The sequence below is a fragment of the Bos grunniens genome, chromosome 9, assembly GCF_055505025.1.
Source record: "Bos grunniens cultivar Pamir isolate PY7600 chromosome 9, Bosgru_T2T1.0, whole genome shotgun sequence".
NCBI classification, from domain to species: domain Eukaryota; kingdom Metazoa; phylum Chordata; class Mammalia; order Artiodactyla; family Bovidae; genus Bos; species Bos grunniens.
The window spans coordinates 44,761,864-44,784,969 of NC_141173.1; the positions used below are offsets into that span (position 1 = coordinate 44,761,864).

The 23,106-nt window shown below is 43.0% G+C and overlaps 1 protein-coding gene across 3 annotated transcripts; it reads right to left on the reverse strand.

Moving 5' to 3' along the window:
• Nucleotides 1-16: 16 nt before the first annotated feature.
• On the reverse strand, nt 17-22,589 carry PRDM1 (PR/SET domain 1). Of its 3 annotated transcripts, none has more exons than XM_086317518.1 (7): nt 22,308-22,589; nt 20,432-20,680; nt 13,907-14,026; nt 10,127-10,379; nt 3,963-5,083; nt 3,366-3,494; nt 17-3,020 (listed from the first exon to the last, which is right to left on the reverse strand). In XM_086317518.1, exons 1-7 carry the CDS (start codon nt 22,347-22,349, stop codon nt 2,448-2,450), a joined length of 2,487 nt encoding a protein of 828 aa, XP_086173644.1. In that variant the 5' UTR covers nt 22,350-22,589; the 3' UTR covers nt 17-2,447. The 3 variants fall into 3 exon arrangements, with proteins under 3 accessions (XP_086173644.1, XP_086173645.1, XP_086173646.1); XM_086317520.1 differs by lacking the exon at nt 22,308-22,589 and adding an exon at nt 20,934-21,080 and having other exon boundaries at nt 1,915-3,020; XM_086317519.1 differs by lacking the exons at nt 13,907-14,026; nt 20,432-20,680; nt 22,308-22,589 and adding an exon at nt 10,564-10,721.
• Nucleotides 22,590-23,106: the final 517 nt, after the last annotated feature.

Sequence of the window (23,106 nt, forward strand, 5' to 3'; positions counted from 1 at the left end):
ATTAGACAAGCATTGGTAAAGCATCAACATTTATATTTAATTTACATTTTGACAATTTGCACATAAATAACAATGTAAACCAGTACGTAAACATAAGATAGTTTGTTCTAGCAAAGTAAAAAGCCAGTAACTTTGGTCAGTTTTGAGTAGAAGAAAGAAAAAAACAAAACCACTCTTGATTGTGGGCTCAACATTCACATGTAAGAGGCCTCAGAGGGAAAGTCAGATGGTAGAGAATTACGGGGTCTCAAGCCACTGTGCAGGTCTCAGTAAAAATTTCCACTAACGAGAAAGCATGAGAGGGAAAAAAGAGAACAAATGAGTGATGGGGAATAGAAAATATTTGATGTCAGTGTCAGTATGATGCTTTGGTTTACTTATAATCAAGGACTGTTTGTCAAACACTGTTAAAAAAAATATAAAAAAAAACTGTCAGTTTCATTATTTAAAGGAACAGATCAGTAAGGCTCTTAGGTTTCCCTGGATTATCCTAAATTTGTTGTTCTCTTCTGTAGGCTGATACTAGTTGCCACAGACCAAAATGCTGAATATATAAACCAGATTGATTAGTGATCCATCAGTTATTTAAGAAGGAAGGAGAGGAAGAGAGAAAAGTTACAGTGGTTGATGGGATTTCTATTTCTGGGACTTGGGTGTGACCACATCAGAATGTGACAAAAAAAAAAAGCCATCTTAGATTGTCCTTAATAGTTAAAAAAGGTATGTCTCTTTCTCCCTGGTTGTTATGCAGTCCCCACCTTTGCACCAAGATTTTAGGATCTCTTATAATACCAAGGGGGTGCCCAAGCTCACCAATGTAATTGTGAGGTCATCGAGTGCTAATTAAGCAAAGAGTCAGAAAGGGTTTGATTTTTTTTTTTTTTTTTTTTGCCATTAGGAAAAGAAGGATCTTTTACATGTTTTGGCTCACAATTTTAAGTGGTTATAAATATATTCTATATACATGGTATAGTGGTATAAATAGATTTATAAATATACATCATTGTCCGCTACACCTTGAATGCCAACGTGTCATCTTTGGGCTTAGCAGAGGACGAGGCAGAATGGGATGCATTCCATCTCTTTGGTGCACACGTGCTCTCTCCTCTTGAGTAGCAAATCATTAAAGATGCCATCACTTCCTGCACTACTGGACACACTCAATGAGGTAATTGTTGTTGAACAACTTTGCAATGCCCTTTCTTCTTCAATTAAATTAACCATAAAATGTAAAAACACAAATACTGAGGAAAGTCTTGAGTTGCACAGAAAAAACAAATACAACTGATGTGTTGGGGACAGGAATGTTCATTACCCGCTTTGACCCTAAGACAACGAGAATACCCGTTTTCTGGCTTTTGGTTTTTAAAGTGTGGCCTGAGCCTATCTAACTCAAATCCTTCCTGGTGGAGCACCATGCTTGTGCAATTCTGACGTAATAACAAAAGACCAACAACAAAAACACCTGGACTCATGCCCCCAGACCTCACCCATACAAAACCACCTGTGCTTTGGAAACATTTTGCAGTGGTTTTAAACATGGCATTTTGTCTTCTTCACATTTTCAGATAATACATTGGGATGCTAAAGTCTCATGGCCACTGCAAATGGTCACATGACTTTGGGGATGGGACAACCCTGTTTTTTTGAAGAGGGAGACAGACTGGCAACGCCTTATCACCTTTCTGGTAAATCTGTGATTGGGGGCAGGAATGCTGAACTCTCTACAGAAACATACAAGGTTTTTATTTCTTCCACCTATTACTGGGTAATTCTGCAAACATACCCCCAAATTATGTTCAAATGATACAAGGCTGTTCAAATAATATAATCCTATGAATGAACACATCAACTGCCTAACTTTGGCAATACTCAAACCTCACTTTCAAACCATTATTATAGAGGGAGGTTGACTTGAAGTAATGTATCTGTTTATTAAATCTTGAGATACTTAAAACAGATGTGCAGAAATTATCTACAAAGAATGGCCACCAGACAAAAATATAACACTTAACTCAAATTACAAGGAATTCTTCCAGTCATTGTAAACTTTTTTTAATTATTGCTTTTTGAATGATAAACTGTATAATAAATTATGAAGGATTATCATTGAAAAAATAATTATGGCTAGGCAATAGTCTTAGCAATGGGGAGGCTATGCAAACATATTCACACAAATATTCAAAATACAACAGGTTCAAATATATAGATGGGGTGTAAATAAGTATATATAATAGGTATATATATTGTCTTTGCCTCATTTATGCCCTGAGATTTCAGTAACTTTGGGGTTCCTTCTTTAATTCCAGAGAGGTGAGGGAAACCATCTGCCGTCAGGGAGAGCTTTGCAGAATTGGAATTATGTACAAGCGCTTGCGACAGGCACCCTGACTCGCCAAGTCGTAAGTTAAGAAACAAGACAAAACACCTTTTGTTTTCTGAAAATCTTAAGGATCCATAGGTTCGACTGTTTCTTCTTTGACCTTTACAGGTCCCAGAGGTAGTGGGTTGCTGTGAGGCAACTTCAGGAGGGACGGCTCTGTTGACTCATAGAGGTTATACCCTGAGAGCAGTCCATTTCCCAGGTTTCTTTGCAAAGACGCTTTCAGGCCAGTTTCTTCCTTCTCTTTTCTGACCACGGCCAGAATCTCGTTTTCCACCACAGAGGTCATGTCGATGTTGTCCTCCATGTCCTCCAGCCGGTCGGCATTGTCGCTGATGTCAAACTTCTCGATCTCTTCGTTGATTCTGGCCAGGTCCTCCAGAGGCAGCCCAGTGGCCGGGGCCACAGGACAGTGCCCCTTCAGGTGGACCTTGAGGCTGCAGAAATGGATGTAGCTCTTGTGGCAGTGGGCGCACTTGTGGGGCCGCTCCCGCGTGTGTAGGCGCTTGTGGAGTTTCAGGTGCACAAACTGCGTGAACTTGGCGGGGCACACCTTGCACTGGTAAGGTTTCTCTCCGGAGTGGAGTCGCAGGTGGGTCTTGAGATTGCTGGTGCTGCTAAATCGCTTGTGGCAAACCTGCAGTGTGGGGAGGGAGGCAGAGAAGGGAGGATGGAGACCAGAAGGTTAAGAGCTGCCAAGGGGAGGTGCCAGCTGCCCACCCACGCAGGACAAACTGGGAGGGGAAAGAAAACTCCCTGTGGCCCCTCACCGCAGCGCAAGGTGAATAGGGCGAAGTGGGGACGCTCCCACAGGGTGGTGGTTCCCTCCCCGACCATTGTCCACCCAGTGGAAGCCGGCTGTGTCATCTCATCAGCAGCCGAAGGAAGGCAGAATTCTTACGTTGGTTTAGGACACCAAGAGGGTGACTGTTGAGACACTGTGTACAAAGGTCGAAAGTTCTACCCAGAAAACACTGCCCACCTGGCATTCATGTGGCTTCTCTCCCGTGTGTACCAGGTAGTGTTTCTGCAGATGGGCGAGCTGAGTGAAGCCCTTGTTGCACGTCTGGCATTTGAAAGGTCGTTCTCCACTGTGCACTCTGAGGTGGACCTGGGAAGAAGCCACAACACATTAGCCTGGCTCCCAGTCTGCAGGCTGTAAGAGTGAACATCCCGGCTCAAGTACTCCGGGCATTTAGGATGCAAACCTCTTAAGCATCAAGGTGAAGTCTTAGAACAAATCAAACTCCAATGTGGGCTTCAGAACACTCTGTCGTGTCTGAGCTAAAGAAAACTCACAGCCTAAGCAGGGACTCCACACTGATCCTCTAGCCCAAACCCCAGATGTTTATTAATCAGATACTGGGGGGAGGGGAAGTAACAGGTCCCAAGCTGCCTGGCCCACGATGCCATGCCTGGGTCTTACACGGAGGAAACAGCAATCAACAACCTGCAAGAGGTTTAAGTACCCAGGCGCGCTGTGTGCCCTCCCGGGGAAAGACCGAGCATCGGGGGGTGGGCGTGGGGGTGGGGGTGGGGTGGGGTGGGGGTAGGGGGTGACCACGCCAGCCAGGCCTACCTTCAGGTTTGAGAGCTGCCCGAAAGTCTTGGCGCAGACGTTGCACTCATACTTGATCTTGCCGTTCTGCTTCTTCAGCGGGTAGGGGAGTGTCTTGTAGCCAGTCATGTTCCTTTTGTTCTTGATGAGATTCACCGCCTCCTCGCCTCCGGGGGCCGCAGCGGCCGCTGAGGTAGCTTTGGGCTGCACCACGTGCTCGGCCGTGGCGGCGGTCCCGGCTGTCGGGGAGCCGCTGGTGGGGGTGCAGGCCTTGTCCTTCAGGCTGGCGGCCGCCCCGGGGAGGGAGAAGGCACTGTGCGGCGCGGGCACCAGCACCTCCCGGGGGTGCTCGGGCTGCAGCAGGCGGCGCGCCCCCTCCGAGGGCAGCGAGCTGGGGAGCGAGGCGGACGCCAGCACCGGGGGAGGCAGGCCGCCCCCGCCCAAGAGGCTGCTGTACACCGGGTACAGCCTCGGGAAGAGGCCGAAGCTGTTAAGGCCGTTGATGTTGCTCACGGCGGCGCCCAGGCCGTTGCAGTTCATGCCGTAAGGGGGCAGCAGGAACTTCGGGTAGTGCGCGTTGTAGGAGGGGATGAAGGCGGGCGGCAGGTGGGTGGGCGGCCCGTAGCCGGCTAGGGAGCCCAGCCCCTCGGCGGCGGCCCCGTAGGGGGCGTTCAAGTAGGCGTAGGAGTCGCGGGCCTCCTGGGGGCCGGGGGCCCGCGGCGACACCGTGTTCCCGGGGCTGCTGTGCGGGCTGCAGCTCTGCAGGCTCCGGTCCGGGCTGCTGCGCGCCGAGGGGCTGGGCGTCGTGGAGGACGATATGGGGGAGTGAGTGATGTAGGGCGGCCGCTCCATCCCGTAGCATCCCAGGGGTGCTTTCAGAAAGTCTTCCGGGAGCGGGGCGCGAATCGGGTACACCACGCGCGGGTAGAAGGGCATCTCCGGGCTCCCGTTTTTCCTGAAGTCTTCCGCGTCCTTCTCTGAAGTGAGGGGTGAAATGTTGGAGCGGTACAAGTCCTTCCCTTTGGAAGGGTGGGAGTCCAATTTTAGGATCTCTTTGACGCTATACTCTCTCTTCGGGACACTCTTTGGGCACAGTTCATGTTTCTCAGTGCTCTGCTGCTTTGGACGGCTCTGGGTTTGTGCTGAAATAAAGAAAGGGAGATGATTACTCAGAGGGAGACAGAAAATTGAAGCGACATTGCCCAGGCTGCTCTCTCCTTGAGCAAACCTGAGCCCCAGCTGCCCCAAGAGGGCCACCTGGCTTCTCAACACCCACTCATTCTGGAAGGCTCATGCCACTCCAGTTCCTCCTCAGCAAAACCGGGTCACCGGTGGCATCAGTCAAATGAATAACATCGTTTGGATGACTGTTTCCACTGGTAAAATCCTCATGATAGAACAGTCCTGTTCAACCTAGAGTAGGAGCGTGCCTCCACGAAATACTGGGTGCGGGGTGTCACAGGTTAATAAAAGTCACAGTTTACCTAAAGGAAATCAGCACACCCTGTGAACTAGATGTGAAAGATGAAGACTCATTTCAAGTAATAAGCAGTCATCAATTTTCACCTCCATTCTTGTTTAATACGAATTTGATAAAATCCTGTTCAAACTGCCTCTGTCAAACATATTAGCAAGGTGATGCAAACCCTTCCTCTGGATTTGCTGACACCACCAGAATTTCACTGAGGCTCCGGGTCTCACCAGGCTCCCAGTAATGCTGTCCCCCGGAATCACAAGGCGTTACATAGTCATCGCTGCCAAACCACAAATGGCACTTTGCGAGCCAGTTCAATTACTTAGAGCACCAAAGAAAACAGGCAGCGAAGATGAACACACGTATTCCAAAAGATGGCATATTATTACTCGGTAAACAGACTGTTTAGGAACAGCAGCAATGCTCTTAAACAGAGCCTGTTTACGACAGGTTCTCCAGGTCATGGCCAGCACTGCTCCCTCCAAACACGCAGAACGAAAGATGCTTTCAGGAAGACACCAACCACCCAGAGCTGGGAAAACCGACCACTCCCTGCTCAGCCTTCCCTGGAAACCAAAAGTAAAATACAAGCTGCTTGGTTGGAGCTCTGGTTGTTGGTTGGTAAGCACTCCAGCCTGCACACCTGCCCTCAGTGTAGGGAGAGATGATCAGCTGTGGGTTTGTATAGATGCCATCAGGAGAGCTCTTGGCCTCAGCCTTAGAAGAGGACAGGCTTGGGGGACCTTGCTAAGCCTCCGTAAAAGCATCATTTTGTTGTCCCTGCTTGATTTAATGGAGGAAGAACTCTAGGCTTGATACCCGATAGGTCTAGAAATGAACTCTGTGGACTCCAGAGTCTGAACTCTTCAAATCCATTCTCTAGGCTGACAGGCTTGAGGGATTCGGTTCCAGTTTGAGAGCCCCCTCAGAATGTTATCTCTGCTGGCTGTTATCAGTTACTCCCGGGTGAGCCCGAAGCCCCAGAATAAACACAGCCCAGACACTATCAGGGAAGATGTGATGGGGGCAGTGATGGAAAGCTTGTTGAGGGAGAGGGATTTCTGAGGCCACTAAACCAAAATAAATACCCCCTTATCAGGCCAATACCAGTCTTTCAGTGAGGCTCAGCGGGCAGGAAGTTCAGCTTGTCACTTTTGTTTTTTAAAGCTGAAATGGTAGAGGAAGAGAGACAACTAAGTTGGAAAACTGATGGGCAAGGCATCTCAGCCACAGGAGGGGATTTTGAGGCAAAAAAAGAATGATTTGGAGGCAACCATATAGGCTCAGGTTAAAAAAAAAAAAAAGACGTAACCCGAAAAAAAAAGAAAACACAGAAGCTTCACCATCACAACTTTCTGCCATTGTTATGTGGCAAATTACATCTGAGTCTCCTAATTTTTTCTAGTAGCTTCCACACTCTCTGGGTTCTAATATTGAATAAATTAAAGTTATAAGCAGGAAGTTTTAATCTGTCCATAGCACTGCCCTCCTATTTATAGTCAGGTGTTATTGCTGAGCACCTCCATAATCCAATTATTGAACTGTTGCAAAGCTAACAATCGAGCCAACAACAAGAAAAGTTGGAATTTATTATTTTCTATGCAAAATACTGAGCAGAGTGTACCTAGCGTATCATAGCTCCACGATAAATGCTCACTATCTTACACCTTCATAAAAACACATTTATTTCCTATTAAAAAAAACAATATCTGGAGAGCAATGTCAGCCCCCCTCAGGTGTTCTAATGTGTCAATCATGGAATCTATGCATGTGTGTGCTAAGTCACTTCAGTCGTGTTCAACTCTGTGCAACCCTATGGACTGCAGCCTGCCAGGCTCCTCTGTCCATGGGATTCTCCTGGCAAGAATACTAGAATGGATTGCTGTGCCCTTCTCCAGGGCATCTTCCTGATCCAGGGATCAAACCTGCGTCTCTTATATCTACCAGCATTGGCATATGGGTTCTTTACCACTAGTGCCACCTGGGAAGCCCTCATGGAGTCTATATGAAGATATATTAAAAAAAACCATCCTTCAGTAGCTGAGTAATCAGTGGAGCTGGTGTCATTTCTGACTCTCCCACTCAGCAGCAGCTTGAGTTAACTTGAAAAAGAAAATCAAGATCTGTTTTTGTTCTTAATTCTTTAATGGCTGTAGGCGGACGGAGTCATTTCAAGAGTGAACTGCTTCTGAAGGCTCTGAATGGCTTAATTATGCCGACTCACATTTTCGATCTATAATAAGAACCCCCAAGACTATAAGAAAGAACCTAGAAGTTCTGCAGTAGGCAAAACAAAGTCTGTTTTCAACTGAAACTGAGAAAGCAGATTAACATTTAGAAGTCTATAATTTGGTCAACTGTTTTCTAGATGGGTTAGTTAGATAGACTGAAAAAAAAAAAAATACCAAAAAAAAAAAACCACACAACCTTGGGAGAGTAAGAGTTAAACCTAATAATTCCTACTCCTTTTTTTTTTTTTTTTTAATAACTATTTGTGATTTCTGGCTATTTATTTTTCTTGACTTCAGTTTTCTTCAAATCTGTTCTCCTCAAAACTCTACCAACTGAACCATCACTGCCATTTTAAAGCCCTCACAGAGATTCTGATACAGGCCTCTACTGTGCATGAAACATGGAACCCAACACAACTCATCTGAAGACACAATCTACCTTTTAGACCTGATGAAATAGTGGAAATTTTCCTGATCAGCATCTCAATCATCAGTTACCACACCTAAGACAACTGGTTTCACAACAGGCAGCAAAGTCTTGGCTTACTGTGACTGGTTATTGTGAACTTTCATTCTGTACTACAAATACTGGACAGTGAGTGGGTACCTGAAAATGTTCAACCACCATTTAGAAAAAACTCTGCATAAACATCAACAGATATTTGAGGGAACAAAGGTGTCATTTCATAGAGAACATGATTGTTCCTTCAGAGCTTAAAAAATAACCATTTGAACCTGAAAATTCTGTGCTGAAGCCTTTTGTTGGGGAATAAAAATTCAAGGCCTTTAGGACCCTTCTTTGTGTGGAAGAAGGTGAGGGATGTATGTGAAAAAACTGCTTTGTGGTTACTGCAAAGTCACCAAGGTGGGTCATTTAAAATGGAGTTACAGTTCAAAGAAAACAAAAAATCAAAGTCTTTTTTCCGAATCCATGAATGATGAAGCTCAAGGAATGTGAGGAGACCCTCAAGAAGCAGCAGCACATTTTCCTGGGAGATGGCCTGTTGGAGAGTAAGTTGCCTTTTGCCACTGGGCCTGGCACCTACAGAGTGTGGAAGAGCAGAAGGGCTCTTGGGATGCTGGGTACTAGTGAAATAATGGGACTCTTGCAAGTGCTAGAGAGATGAGGGAAAAGACCCACCACCATTGGCCAGGACCTGATTATACCTACTATGCTCAAGCTGGAAGCCAATTTGTTTCCAAACATTTCAAGGTTTTTTCCCCAAACCTCAAGGGTAACTATATGTGTGTACATAAGGACCACAAACACAAATGTAAAGATATTATGGTAGAGGTCTTTAAGCTTTTATAGCCTCAGCTTTTCAGAAAACTACAAATATAGTCTTGAGATCATTGGGAGATCATTGGGATGAGTACCAAATAGCTATAGAGTTGGATTATGCCTGACTAGGATAAGTAATTGGTTTGTTAATTGGCTAAAAATTTAAGTCAAATTCTAATTTATGTTAATATTAACATTCATCCCAAAGGTCCCAAAGGCCAAAATGTGAACTAAAACAATTTAGACTCCAGATAAAGCAAATGGGACAGCATATGGATGATTGATGAATCTGGGTAAAGTGTTTCTGGGAATTCTTTGTACTGTTCTTCCAACTTCTCCTTATGTTGGAAATGAGATCAAAACAAAAGGTTACAAAAATTTCAGCTTTTAGATGCCAAACTCTGAAACCAAAAGGAGCGGATTTTAAAAACCTGCTTTAAAAGCAGTCTGAGAACATACAACTATAGTTACAACAGGTTGGAATTTTATGGTAAATCTTACATCATTCCTAGAGATCACTTGAGAATGACTAAAACAAAGTAGCCCTTTGCAGAGAGGTCACGACAGTAACTTTAACCAATAGAAAAGTAAAAGCTTATAAACCTAAGGAACTGAAAATTTGTTAAGATAAAAGTGATAGGTGGTTACTGTAATACCGATCAGGAGATCAGATAATTAGGTTTTTACCATAAGGAAGGAAGCGAAGATATAAAATCTTCAGGGTTATCCATTTCGAATAAGATTTGAAAAATTATAGCTCCAAGTTTTTCTAAAACAATTATGTTTCACATCAGACCATAACTTGATAACCAAATGTGCATCTACATTTCAAAGCTTATTTTAAGCACTGAGAAATTACCACAAACAAGGAACTATACCTTTCATCCTTGGCATGTCAGAACTAATCTCTATTACAATATAATCCTACCTGCCTCCTTTTGGACAGATTAACATTGGACCTTTATTTCTTCCTGTACATTCAGAATTGCTCTTAGTATTTTTTAAATGATCAAGTTTCATTATAGGGAATAGAGTAGAGACTGAAAAAAATTGTTTTTCTCTTCCCAGTGCTGAGTTTAAGCCACCTACTTGGCCCATCAAATGAAGCCATGTAATTAAACAACATGTTATTAGTGCAAAGGGGCAGAACTGACATTACTGGCATTTTTAATTTTTTTTTTTTCTGTAATCCACTTACTGAGATTCATCATTGTCAGCTCTCCGGAATAAGGGTAGTGAAGCCTTTCTGCAAAGTCCCGGCAGTACCACACAAGAAGCTCCTGGTTGGCAGGGATGGGCTTAATGGTGTAGAAGTAGATGTTCATGCCGTTCTGACAGGCGGCCAGGTTCTGCTCCCGGGCAGTGTGCGCTGGGTTCACGTAGCGTAGCCAGTTGCTCTTCTCCTCATTAAAGCCATCAATGAAGTGGTGAAGCTCCCCTCTGGAATAGATCTGCGCAAAAGAGAAGAGAGACGTGGAAAATAAAGCCCCCAATGCAATGGAAAGCTTGCCAGCACATAGCAAGTGTGATTTCTGGTCCCTGACTGCCTCATTAGAAAAGGAAATCAGTTTAGCCGGAGTTGTCTTGAATCAGCAGAAATAAGGGAGGAAACGGGAGGCACGCTTTATCAGTTACCTTTTCCATTTCAGTTTTAGGGTCTTTTCATGTTTGGGGAAAACCTACAGAAGAATGAAACCCAAGATTTCGTTTAAGGAGCTGCCGCACCTAGTACTCCATCTGCTAGCAGAGTGAATGGCGCACAGGCAGCAGGGCTGGCTTGAGTTCCGATCATTCTGACTTTTAATGCTTTGAGTCACTAGGTATTAGACCAACCCGACTGAGTACGTCAAACTGAGTCTCTCAGCTTTTTCTATGGCCTCTGTACTTGCCCGTTTCCTACACCCCCGCCCAAGGCTTAAACTCTGCAAACATCCTCCACCCCCAAGCCTCCTAGTCCAGCAGTAACACTTGTTCATATGAATACTTGGAACTTTGCCTTTTTGTGGAAACGCTGGGTGGGGCCAAGGTGAACTTCACCTGCCATAACAAAGTGAACACTGGGACAGAAGCCAGCATCTGACAGTCTACTGAGAAGTCACTTTTCCTCTTGATGAATGTGTTCGGCCTTGTGCTTTTCTTTCAAGGCTGAGGAAGGGAGAGGGAACCCTCTTATCTGTGAGGGGGGTGGCTAAGACACCACTCACAGAGCCATAGGGTTTGTTTTTGGAAGAAGAGGAAAAAACGGTGTTGTTCTTTAAAAGCAATACAAAATGAGGAATTCAAAGTTTGTCCTAAAGTTACTACTACTTCTGGTTAGCAGATATCCTCAGGCCACTCAGTAAAAAGGTAAAGTCTTACTGAAACGACTTTATAAACAGACCCTTTACCTTCCCCAGAAAGTTTCTCTTTCCCTCTTTTTAAGATGTACCCATCTCATCTTAAGACTTAAGAAAGATCCTTACACATATACAAGCAGTACCTCGTTTTCTGCAACTTGGAGGCTCCAAGTCATAGGGCATGATTCACAGCAGAAGTTTTGCTCTAACCGGACAGCAGGTCATTGCTTTGTTCTTAGTCACATACTGAGTATGTTAATCTCTAAAGTGTTTCTGTATTTCGCTCAAACGTTATCAGAGACAAAAAGGAACTCTGTCCCTTTAACACAGGCAGTAAACACCAGAATCACTTTCTTTTAAGAGTAACTTCCTGTAAATTGTGAAGGGGGAAATACATGTGGCTTCATCAAAGCAGCTTATGAGAGCTTTTGCGGTGTGTTTTGTTAAGAGAAAATGGAACAAGGCTGGGTGAATTCTGCTATCAAGAGGGGTTTTCAAGTTTGTTTACTCTGATGTGCAAACTTCCAGGAACACGGGGTTCCATCGCTCTTGCACTCTTCGCTGGGCGGAAACTGCTTTCTAAAGCTACGGGTATGTTGATTCCAGTCAGTCTTCCACAGACTACAATTTACTGTATCCTCATTTAAAAACAGAAATGTCGATGCCATGAAGTCACACACACACACACACACACACACACACACACACACACACACACACACCCCCACAAGAAAATAAAATAATGATACGTCAGATGAACACTGCTGCCTATCACCCTCACTTTATTTCCATATATTATCAAGAAGATTAAAAACGTGCTGACTCATAGCACAGTTACAAGAAATGTCACTGGTTTCTCAACTTGAACATCCCTTCTCTTCTTTGTGTAATTTGCATGAAACTTTTTCTTTCCTCACAACAGATGTTCATACTCCTGCCAACAAAATCGGGATGCTTTTAACAACATGTGGGGAGTTATCTCCTACAGTATCCTTTGCATGTGAAGGACCAAATTCAAATAAATCCTCTCAGGGAAAGCATTTCAGCTACTTAGAGTGAATCTTCAATAAACTAGGGAACTGAGACAGAGATAGGAGGTTCTTAAATATTTGTCATTTTTTTGGAAAGGACCCTGCATTAACCACACTTGTGCTGGATTGTTTTAATTCAGACCTTAGACTCAAGAATTACAAACATCTATGGCTCACTTCTCAGAAGACCTTATTGGCAATAAAGGCAAAAGTGCACTCACATTTTACCCATTATTAGTCAGGTATTAAATGTATTTTAAGTATGAGTAATTATTAAATTTTGAGCATGCAATTCATAGTGGAAACTTCTCAGTGATCTCTTTTGTTCAGAAAATAGTAAAGTAGATTTCTTAAAATACAAAACTTCCTGTTTTGTTTTTTTTTTTAAAAGCTTGTTTCTTAGGAACAGCTTCTGGGTGATCACAAAATATAGGTCTTTTATAAAAATACTTGTCCAAAAAATATAAGCATTCTAGGTAAATCCGACCAGAATAAGTATAATATGGGCTTCCCTGGTGGCTCAGTGGTCAAGAATCCACCTACCAATGCAGGAGATACAGGTTCAATCCCTGGGTTGGGAAGATCCCCTGGAGAAGGGAATGGCAACCCACTCCAGTATTCTTCCCTGGGAAATCCCATGGGCAGAGGAGCCTGGTGGGCTATAGTCCATGGGGTCACAAAAGAATAGGACACAACTGAGCGACTAAACAAGTAAGTACAATACAGTTTTTGTTGCTACCATGCAACTGTTTCTTGAAAGAATTTCAATAAAGGTTTCCCAGTAATCATGTACATTTTATGCAAGTCTATATACATACATACATATAATTGCTTTTAAATTTATTTTCTAATTGAGGAAACGGAGTATCCAGAGAGATGGATGGGCAAATGGAAAACAGTCTGCTTTTTTCTATTCATTCTCATCCAGGGTCTTTTACCTAAAGATTCTATCTAATTAGTTCACCTGTGAGATTTTTTTCTAACTGTGATATTCCAAAGGAAACTGGATTGACTAGATGGGATGTTAAAGGGAAGTTTATCCTCTTGAATGTTGTAAGCATCTTCCTTACACTATGGAATAACTTATGTGCTGTCAAATCCAGCAGTTTCATGGTACAGATGCATTTAAACAGGATGAGTCTTGTAGTCCATCTCCATTCCTCCAGTACCATCCTTCCTAAATGGCATTTATTTTCAAGGTAATTCATTTGTGATTACTCGTCCACTCAATTAAAGTTAAGTCAGCAAGAAATCAAGAAGGGGTGAAATCTAAGACTTGGTGACTCATTACTACTTCCTTGCACAGAAATGCAAATGAACTTACCCTTGAAGCAAGCAGCAAACTGTTTCCTTTCATCACAAAACTCCAATGAATCGCAAAAAGTTAAGATTCACACAGACCACCTCTTCACCCCAACTACCTTCAAGCTGTGTTTCCCAGGCTGAATTTTTAACCCGTTTCGTCACAATTGCTTAGAATTCCCTGTGTCCGTGGGGACCCTGAATATTGTGGGGAGCTCCAGGACAGTTGAAGAAGGAAGTGACCCAGCAATTTTAGTTTCATTTTTTCCCCCTGATACTTAATGAGTTGGGAAAAATTTCCCTACTTACCCGCCAAAAATATTTCCTGTTGGCGTTCTTGGGAACTGCATCACTGGTGTAGATTTCACCTATTAGAGGTCCAAAACGTGTTCCCTTTGGTATGTATTCTTTACTCACCACTCCAGTAATCTAAAGGGGGTAAAACACATTGAACAGTGAGTTCAACAGTAAAATATGAATCGATCTTTTCATTTCAATGAGTTGAATTGTCAAATGGTAATACCACCAATGATAACAAAATTGTGCTATGGAGAGCAGACATTAATCGTGCCTACATAATTAACAACGAGCCTGACTTTTGGGGAAGACTATCTGTTAAACTCACAGATGATAAGCAAATAAATATTCAGCCAAGTATAATAGTCTAGTTCTCTGGTGACTGAGGGTCCAATATTTTTTATTAATACTTTTTATGCTAGAAGAACAGAGTGGGTAAAACTATTCCATTTTAGGATGAGTTTCGAATACTGCAGAATTAGTCAAGGTTAGACCATTTTAGCCCGCTCCTAGTTTCCTATTTCTTCTTCTCCCTCAAACCATAAACACAGTGTGCTTAAGGGGAATAAAATAGTTTTAACCTCAGAAACCAAAGTAATGTTCTTTGGTTGTTCCACAAAGGCCTAAGGAACCAGAAACAAAACATAATATATTTTTTTCATTCCAGATGAGGTTTTTTTTTTTTTCTTTCTTTATAATTTGTAAGTTCTCTTTAGTAGAAGGAAATTCTTTCAAGTAACTTTGCTCTTCTCTAGCATCTTCTGCTCAACGGTGGTCAAAAGTCTTCCTCTGAAATGGAATTTATACCTAGGAGAGCTGTGGGTTCTAAGATTGAGGAAATGGCTTTGTTAGACTGGATGGATCACACATTTGACTTTGGAGGGCCTTGCTAAAAAGAAACATGTTAACTATACCAGTTCCTCCCTGATGGTAAATTTCTTGGGGTCGGGGGTGGGGTTTAAAAAAAAAAGTCACCAACCATGAATCAGGAAGCAATTCGTCATTATTCAAAAGAACTCTGTAACAGTCCTTTACAACACTGTGCAGTACATTTTGTTTTTTATTCACTCACTTTCCCATTTTGATTTTCTTTTCACCCAAAACAGCCTACAAATCACTTACTGAATGCCTTATTGATATGGACCAAGAGGAGAGGTAAAAACATATTTATCTCCAGTTTTTATTATTCCTGGTGGCTCCTTTCTAATTGTGCACCTGAAATGGTAGGCCTTTATATATGAATCAATAAATGTTTGCAGTGGAATCTAAGATTTTGGTTTTGATATACACTGATACTTCATTAAATCTCATCAACAACCGAAATCTTTGTTTAAAAAGATATAGAACACACCTACACGCTTGTGACAGACCAGTCTTTCTCATATACATGACTTAAAAATTAATTTTAAAAATTTAATATTCAATATACAAGCCAATGGAGCATACCGAGACTGGAAAGACAGAAAAAAAGAAAATTTCCTATACCCAACACAAGTTGAAACAAGGTTGGTAAGCTAGAGTGTTATTTTTGGTCCGTTATGAATTTCTGGCAAGAGCTGAAAAAAGCAGATGTTCATTTCATTCTCCTCCTCTGCCTCATTTACATCTATCTGCCCTTTCAATAACAGTTCATCGTTATTGGTATATGTTGGCAGTATAGCTCTGCGGAGTACCTTATAACAGCCTTGAGTTAAAACGCATCCTAAAGCTTAAGTAGACTTATTCAGAGGTTACTGTTTATTATGTATTATTGAAATGAATTTGAAAAATTCATGGAATCGGCTTTTATGACAGAAATCATTTGGCATTCATATCTGAGTGATTATTCCATAATATTAAAATGACAAACAGGAAAAACAAATAATGGCATTCACTGGTGAGCCAATAATAAGCAGTTGATATTTTCAACATATCCACTTTAAAGCAGTAATTTTAAAAAAGGTACTCAACTGGTTTATCAACTTTGTTTTAAATTATAGTCTCTTGCAGACAATGTCTTGGGAGTCAGAGCTTGATTACCAACAAGTAGTATGACAACGAGGTCAGGGTTTTTCTCTTGAATTGCCATTCTTTAACCAATGGGCTTCGTATTCAGCTATCAATCTTACACTAAGAAAATACACAACACTTTCTTATGGTCCGAAAGAAGTCAACTAGCAACTTGTTCCTACAAAAGAATTTGCAGAAGACATACGCCACCAAACATCTTTGAGCGCAGCCATAGGCAAGTCACTGGCGAAGATATGAGAGGGCATTAAAGAGCTCCTGCCATCAATAGCCATACAAATGCAACTCACCAGACAAGATAGGAGAACAATTGTCTGGAAAAGGAGGTCTGCAGAAATCCTCAAGTCCCAAACAAATAAAAGAGCCTCAATACCAGATTATCTTTACAAGTGAGACAGAACACTAATATTTTAAGTTCTGTGATCCATAGAGCTTTGGGTACTTATATACTCACACATGAATAAATAGAGACACCAAATCAGAATTTTGAGGCTGGAAGGAACCGTTTAGCTCATATACTATCTCTATCCATTCCCAGTTCAGCACCCTATCTCACAATCAGCACCTTCATCTCAGATCCTTATCTGAGAAATTATTCAAAGAGGACATAAGAGCTATAACTAAGATTCCAGCTCTAAGACTCCTGAGCTCAGTCAGGTAACTACAGCGGGGATCAGAACCAGGGTAGTTTTTAATGGGAAGAGACTAAGTCATACTTCTCCCTCTGGCCCTGGAAAGATTTGGATGTGAATCTTAACCAACAACCAACAACATTCTATCCTTGGAGCCAGCACATAATGTAGGGAAACCTGGTGTGTGCCTTGAATTTCCCAGAACTAGAAGGACTAATTAAGAATGTGTTCACCTAAGCTCAGGAAGGAAACTTCACTGGAACTGACCAGGGTCCTAAAGCATCATTGCTGGGCCCAGACTCCTATGTGCCTCCCATAAATCTCCCAGCGAGAGGATGCTGGCCTTCACACTTCCCCGCCTGCCCGCTCTTCCCAGCTGTGTGCTCTGTGCTGGGCTGACCCCTACAGATCTATCAACAGCCTCAGTTACACAACATACCCTGAAGTCTAAGACCTGCAGACAAAAAATAGGGCCTGTTTTCCATTTCACAAAATGAAGATGTCACAACTTAGTACGGGTGGACTAGGAGTGCTGAATCAAAGTTTGATAGAAAGGAGAATAATTTTTTTTAAAGCGAATTCCCTCTTCAGGAATATATGAATACACATGAATCTCACTGAGTTTCAAGCAGAAATATCATTCAGGTCTAACGATGGGATAAGTATCCTCACCCCAAATTATATTAAAATCATTTTAATTACTAGCTACCTCTTCCCCTCCCCCTCAAAAGAAATGACTCATTAGATTAAAATTCTATTTTGAATACAAGGATATTTGCATTGAGATGGTTAGTGCTCTGCAGTGAACCAAGACTTCAGCCTGCACTTTACTCCATTGTTTTTAAAAGGGGGTGGAGTGGAAAGAGATGTTTTTGGAAAGTTTCCTTAATTATCTTTATATTAAAGGAAATGCCTGGTTACATGGTCTCCCAATAAAAGGCAGTGTGAAGAGGGAATTGCATATTATGGCGAGATACTTTTTACAGATGACTTAATAATGGACTTCAATCAAAATGGACACTGAGTCCCCATCATCGGCCTGATGTTTAATTGCCACATGATGCTGGAGTTCAGGCTCAGAGCCACAGAGCCTCTGAATTCAACGCAAGCAACCTCAGTTCAGGCTACGGCTTCTAGAACAGAAGTGTTTAAATCAATCTTTCTGTGTTCAAGTATTCACAGTAGATTATTTCAGGAGATCAAGGGGAAAATCCCCCTAAAAGAATAACCCAGCAGTTTAAAAAGTTTTAAAAGTTTTTTTGAATAGAACATCTATATTTGGTTTGGGTTCTGGAAATAGGAAGTAAGAACAGCCTCATTAAAGGTGCAAAATGATTCTAAACTAAATCTAAAAATGAGGGTCAAGATCAGAAATACGGTTTGTATGTTTTGTTTTTAAACCAAAAAAAAAAAAAAAAAGGTGCTGACACATAGCACAAATTCATAATGAAAAATGGTCTTGTTAAAAAAAAAATCCCCAGGATGTCAGCACATCAGTACATAATGTAACATCTTCTGCTACTTAAATGAAAACATTTAAAGAAGGGCAAGATACATCGGTCAGATAAAAACTACACGTACAAAGGCTTTTTTCCTCTTTCCACGCCTTGTGGGACTGAAAGAACTGAATAATGATAATGTAAACATTTCATCCATTCTGAAGGTTCCTGTCCTAGAACTGGTTTGCAGCTATCATACTCTCAATGGCTCAATTTCACAGTTCTCTTTCACCATCTTGAGGGAGCTGTCCTTTTCCAAAAGGCAAAAAGGAAGGAGAAACTGAAAAGCAGGCACGCATTACAGAGGGAGCTTAAGCCAGTATTATTACATTTAAGCTGGTTTCCTGCTGACTTTTATGATGAAGGACTAAAGACATACTGTTCTCTTCAAGCATTTCGGTAAAATCAAATAGGAGAAAATAGAATAAAAGAACCCTGGCCTCTTACTAGGTTTGTTCTGAAGGACCCTCCTTAGGAATACAGGTACCGTATGCGTTTTCAGTGCTGAACATACGAAATAAGGAGTTACACATGCAGTGAAAAAACGCCAAACAAGCTTAAGAAAGGATTGGTCTGAAGTATGTTAAGACGATAAATAAAACCACAGTGACACCAAGAGGGGCCAGTGTAGCACAATGTAGAAGCATTAGTTGGAAAGTCTGAAGAACTTTGCTCCAAGTCTTGCTCTGCCTCCAAGTATACACCTTAAGTCCGTGCCTAGTTTTTTGAACTTTGGACTAATGATCTAAGGGCATTGTTTTTTCTATTTAGCTATTATTTTAAATAGAATGATGAAAATTGAAAGACAGGCTAAGAGCTGAAATGAGGACAATACTACAGAACTAAAAGGCAAGGATGAACCAGAGTAGAGGTCTTGATTTTAATCCCAAGCGGCTGGACAGGGCAACACAACACAATTAAAATCTGGGAACAGACCAGTATTTGGTCAAATTTGATCTGGGAAAAAAATGCTACAGTTTTTAAAGCCACAGACAAACCTTACAGACCCAAACAAATCCTACACTGATTCCATGGGCCACAAACTAAGAGACTTTCTATAGAAAAGGGTCTTACTTTCACAAAAAAGGTGTAATTAAGCCTGACTTCTGGGGTCAAGTTTTTGGTAATGTTCACATACAAACACAATTTAAATTTTGCTTTTTATGAAATCAGCCTCCTCTCTCCCAGTAGGAAAAACGGGGAGCGGGGGTGGGGGGGAGTTGAGTTTTAATGAAACCCAAAGCAGAGTTGCTCTATTTAATTTTAGACAGCTGTGTCACCCCCTCACTAACAACACTAAACTCAGACACACCAACAGGAAAGAGACAAAGTATTTCCCAAATCAGCTCTCAACGCCTTCAAATACTGTTCCTTAGGGAAGGAGGAAAGTGATTTGACATGGTTGTTAATGAATAGTCTCGGGATGGAATTCTGGACTCCTACAGCAAAAGACCCCCCCCCCCCCCCCCCCCCCCCCCCGCCCTTCACGACTTTCTGAAGGCAGTGATAGGATTGACAGTGAGTGACGGGAATGGTGGTGCTAAGTCTGTGGTGGGGTCGATTCCTTCAACTCAGCCCTGCAGTCGACCCACGAGAGCAACTGCAGTAGCTGAATTCTCAAAACAAGAGGTGGTTCTGCAAGTTTTTTCACAGCTAAACATCACGCCTTGCTATAATCATTATATAAAAGGGTAAACACAAATCCTTTGCTCATTCCAAGTCTGGGTTTTCAACCCCTTTGAAACAACAAAGAGTGTACCCACTTCAGAGGCTAAGAAGGAATCAGCCTGCCAGCCCTGCCAAAGCAAAGGAGCTGCTGCAGATAAACAGTGGTTAGCTCTGAAGTCACCCGGACAGAGGACACTTTTACATGAACCTCTTCTCAATTTACACCATCACTTCTGTTCATAAACACGTCAAGGTTTTGAGAATAATTTTAGAAACCCAGCTAATAAAGCTGGCTCGTTAAAAAAAGACTAAAGCCATCTCATGACCAAAAGGAGACAAAAGAAACATGAAAAACATTTTTCTCAAAGAAAAAGTTTTCTCCCTCCAAAGCAGTTGTACGGGGTGATGAGGGCCAGTGAGTCCAGAGCGGTCAGGAAACTTTCTCGAAGCTGCTGACAATTTCACCCACCCCATGCTGCAATTCGGCTTTTCTAAGACATGTCAACTTGCCAAAAAATTTAACTGTTTACTGATTAATATGGAATAGTCAAGAGCTGGAGAAAATAAGCAGGGACAGACTTAGGGCAAGAGAAAGCAATGAAAGAAGTGAATTAAGTGATCAATTATTTACTGATACTTACAGATTCTCACAGATATACAAGGCCTCAAGGGCAAGTAGGGAGATTTGGCATCAGGTGCCAATCTTCTTCAGCAAGAAACCAGAGGCTTACCTCTTTGCTGTTTGTGGCATATTTGAAAAGCAGATTCCTCGGTAAGGAAGCCTCCGCCTGAACCGAAGTGCCTCCTTCCACACCAGAATCCCAGGGGTGGTCATTCACAATGTATGTACACTTCTCCTCAAACTCAGCCTCTGTCCACAGAGTCATATCCGCGTCCTCCATGTCCATTTTCATGGTCCCTTCAGTCCCCTCTGCCAACCCTGGAACCTTCACAGCACTGGAGCTACACTTGGGGGCAGCCTGGAAGAGAAGGGAAAGGCCTTTAATCCCCATTGTCCCGTGGCTCCTCTGAGAGGCTATGACTAATACAGTCGTCTGAAGACTTTAAAAGCAGATGCAGAGTGCTCGGTACAGTTGAGTAAGAGCCAAAAAGCCGTATAAAGATTGCCTTGGAGAAGCAAGGTTTTTAAATGCTATCCTTTAACAACAATAACAACAACAAAGAGTGTGGCAACCTCACTGGAAGACAAAGTTTTAAAAAGAAAAGAACCACCTCCGAACAATCCCAGGCTTTACCTCTCACAGCAGAAAAATGTTGTGGGCGCCCAGTCCTCTGTCCCAGGACGCCTGGGGTCATGGCTGCCAGACCCTCAACGCTGTGGAAAAGCTGCCTCAGAAAAGTGTCACAAACAAGGAGAGGAAGAGGAAGGAGCTCTGTCTGCCTCTGAATGAAGCTAAAAATGGAAAGCGCGTGTGGTGCAGGAGCGGAACCCAGCCTGCCTTTTCCAAATGGGGAAGACTGAACTTTCCCACCAGCTCCCAACTCAAAACAACTTTCAAAACAACTTATCCCCCCCCCCACACCCCCTCTGCAGCGCGATCTCTTTCATCCTCTCACATGGAAGACTGAAAAGGACTGCATCCTGCCAGCATCACTGAGCTGCAGCTTTTCAGAAATCATTTGGACCATAGGAAAAGACGAGGAAAGATGGGGGTGGGGGGCAGGGGGCAAACTCCCCACAGTTTCTTTTGATTGTGGGTATCTTATGCCAGATTGAAAAAGCAAAAACAAAACATAAAACTGTTCAACAGAATTCCCTAAAGAGAATTCCTTTAGGAGCCCTCAGCTACAAATAGCACTTTCCATTTAAATCTGAAAGTGTACCAATTCCCAGAAGTCACTGATGGGCTACAGTTTACTGTAACTAAAGTTATAACAAATATAGAAGACTCAGAAGACAAGCTCTGCTTCCACTTGTAAACTGATAAGGGTATTCCCGAAAATCCCCCCCTCACACGCAGGAAAAGTGCTTTCCAAAGAGAGAGAGGGGGTAAAAAGGTAAACAACGTCTGCAGTGTTTTCCCATACAGACGTGTTGGGGGAAAAAGTAGGAACGTATTAAAAAGGAGTAGGGTATTATTTCCATGTAAGAACGTGTCCTCGTTAGAATGTAAACACAACACTGTCCAAGTCCTTCAGGGTGGCTTTTCCATTCTTCTGTTTCTTCTCTAAATATAATGACCCCCCCCTTTTTTAAAAATCAGATGCGAAATTGTCCTTCCCTCAGTCACGACTGAAACAAACGTGCTTAAGTCTACGTAGTTGCGACACGTACAGTCACGATGCCACATAAGTGTTAAAATAAAACCAAAATTTAAAATTAAGCCAACGCGGAATAGTTACTTTTGTTGGACGGGGGTGGGCGGGAGTCACTATTGAAATTTCAATGAACTGACAATTATGCCTAGAACTGAAAGGGTTAATGATTCATAAGGAAAAAGTCTTATAAATGTTTGACAGTGCTAAGTGCCCTAAAGCAGAAGCATTTCTGGTTTATACTGAGACTACGTTAGCCGAAAAGAGGAGGGGGGGGGGGCGAAGTTTTCAGATCAATTTCAGAATCAAAAACAAGATCAAGTTCCTTACCAAGGTCGTACCCACACGTTTTTCCAAGCAAATATCCAACATCTGAGATAAATGTCGCTCATGCCTAAACAGTCCGCAGTGCTCCGCGTCCCCTCCGGGCCGAAGGCTGGCGCGCACCGCGGCGGTGCCCTTCTGCTCGGCCGCCCGCGCCCGCGTCCCGGCTCCCGGCGCGGACAGGTGCCGCGCTGCTCTGCCTCTCCGCAACACTGGAGGGCCGAGTGTCACGGCTGCGCTTACAGTCTGTGTTAACCCGGCCGGCGGCTCGGCCCTTACCCCCTCCCAGCTTGCAGATTTCCCATTCGTGATTCACTCCTACCAGTCGCCTGAAGAGGGGGCGTGGCCGCACCTGGCCAAGCCGCGTCGAGCTCAGTCTAGGGCTTTCCCCCCAGCCCGCGAGCGCCCAGAGCTTCCTCTCTCCGTATCTGAATTTCAACATTTACTTGGAATCGTGACTTCCCTTTGAAGGCACTTAACCTCCGCGTAGACTCGGACTGTATTGTATTCTAAAGACTCCAGACCGCCCTCCTTCCTGCTGCGGCTTTGTGAGGGGGCGCACATTCCTTAAATTCAGGGAAACCTAAAAAGGATCTAAACTTGTTGGAGTTCCTCGGCCTAGGTCCAGTTAGAGAGCTTACAAAACTTACTTGAAAAGAACACGTGAAAAAGAGCAATTAATTTGCATGTTATGAAATAAGACGGAGCTGTCTAGTCCTCAAGCTATTGCTTGGGAAATAAAGGACTCCTTCCTCCCGCCCCCGTCCCCCCCCGCCCCAAAATTTGTAAGCGTCCATTTCTCCTG

Excerpts from the sequence above, each read along its gene's own strand:
- PRDM1 (XM_086317520.1), bottom strand. The coding sequence starts at position 21,017 with ATGACCCCAGGCGTCCTGGGACAGAGGACTGGGCGCCCACAACATTTT. Across the intron at positions 14,027-20,431 it reads ATGCCACAAACAGCAAAGAG|ATTACTGGAGTGGTGAGTAA; the intron begins GTAAGCCTCTGG and ends TACCCCCTTTAG. Across the intron at positions 10,380-13,906 it reads ACAGGAAATATTTTTGGCGG|ATCTATTCCAGAGGGGAGCT; the intron begins GTAAGTAGGGAA and ends TCTTTTGCGCAG.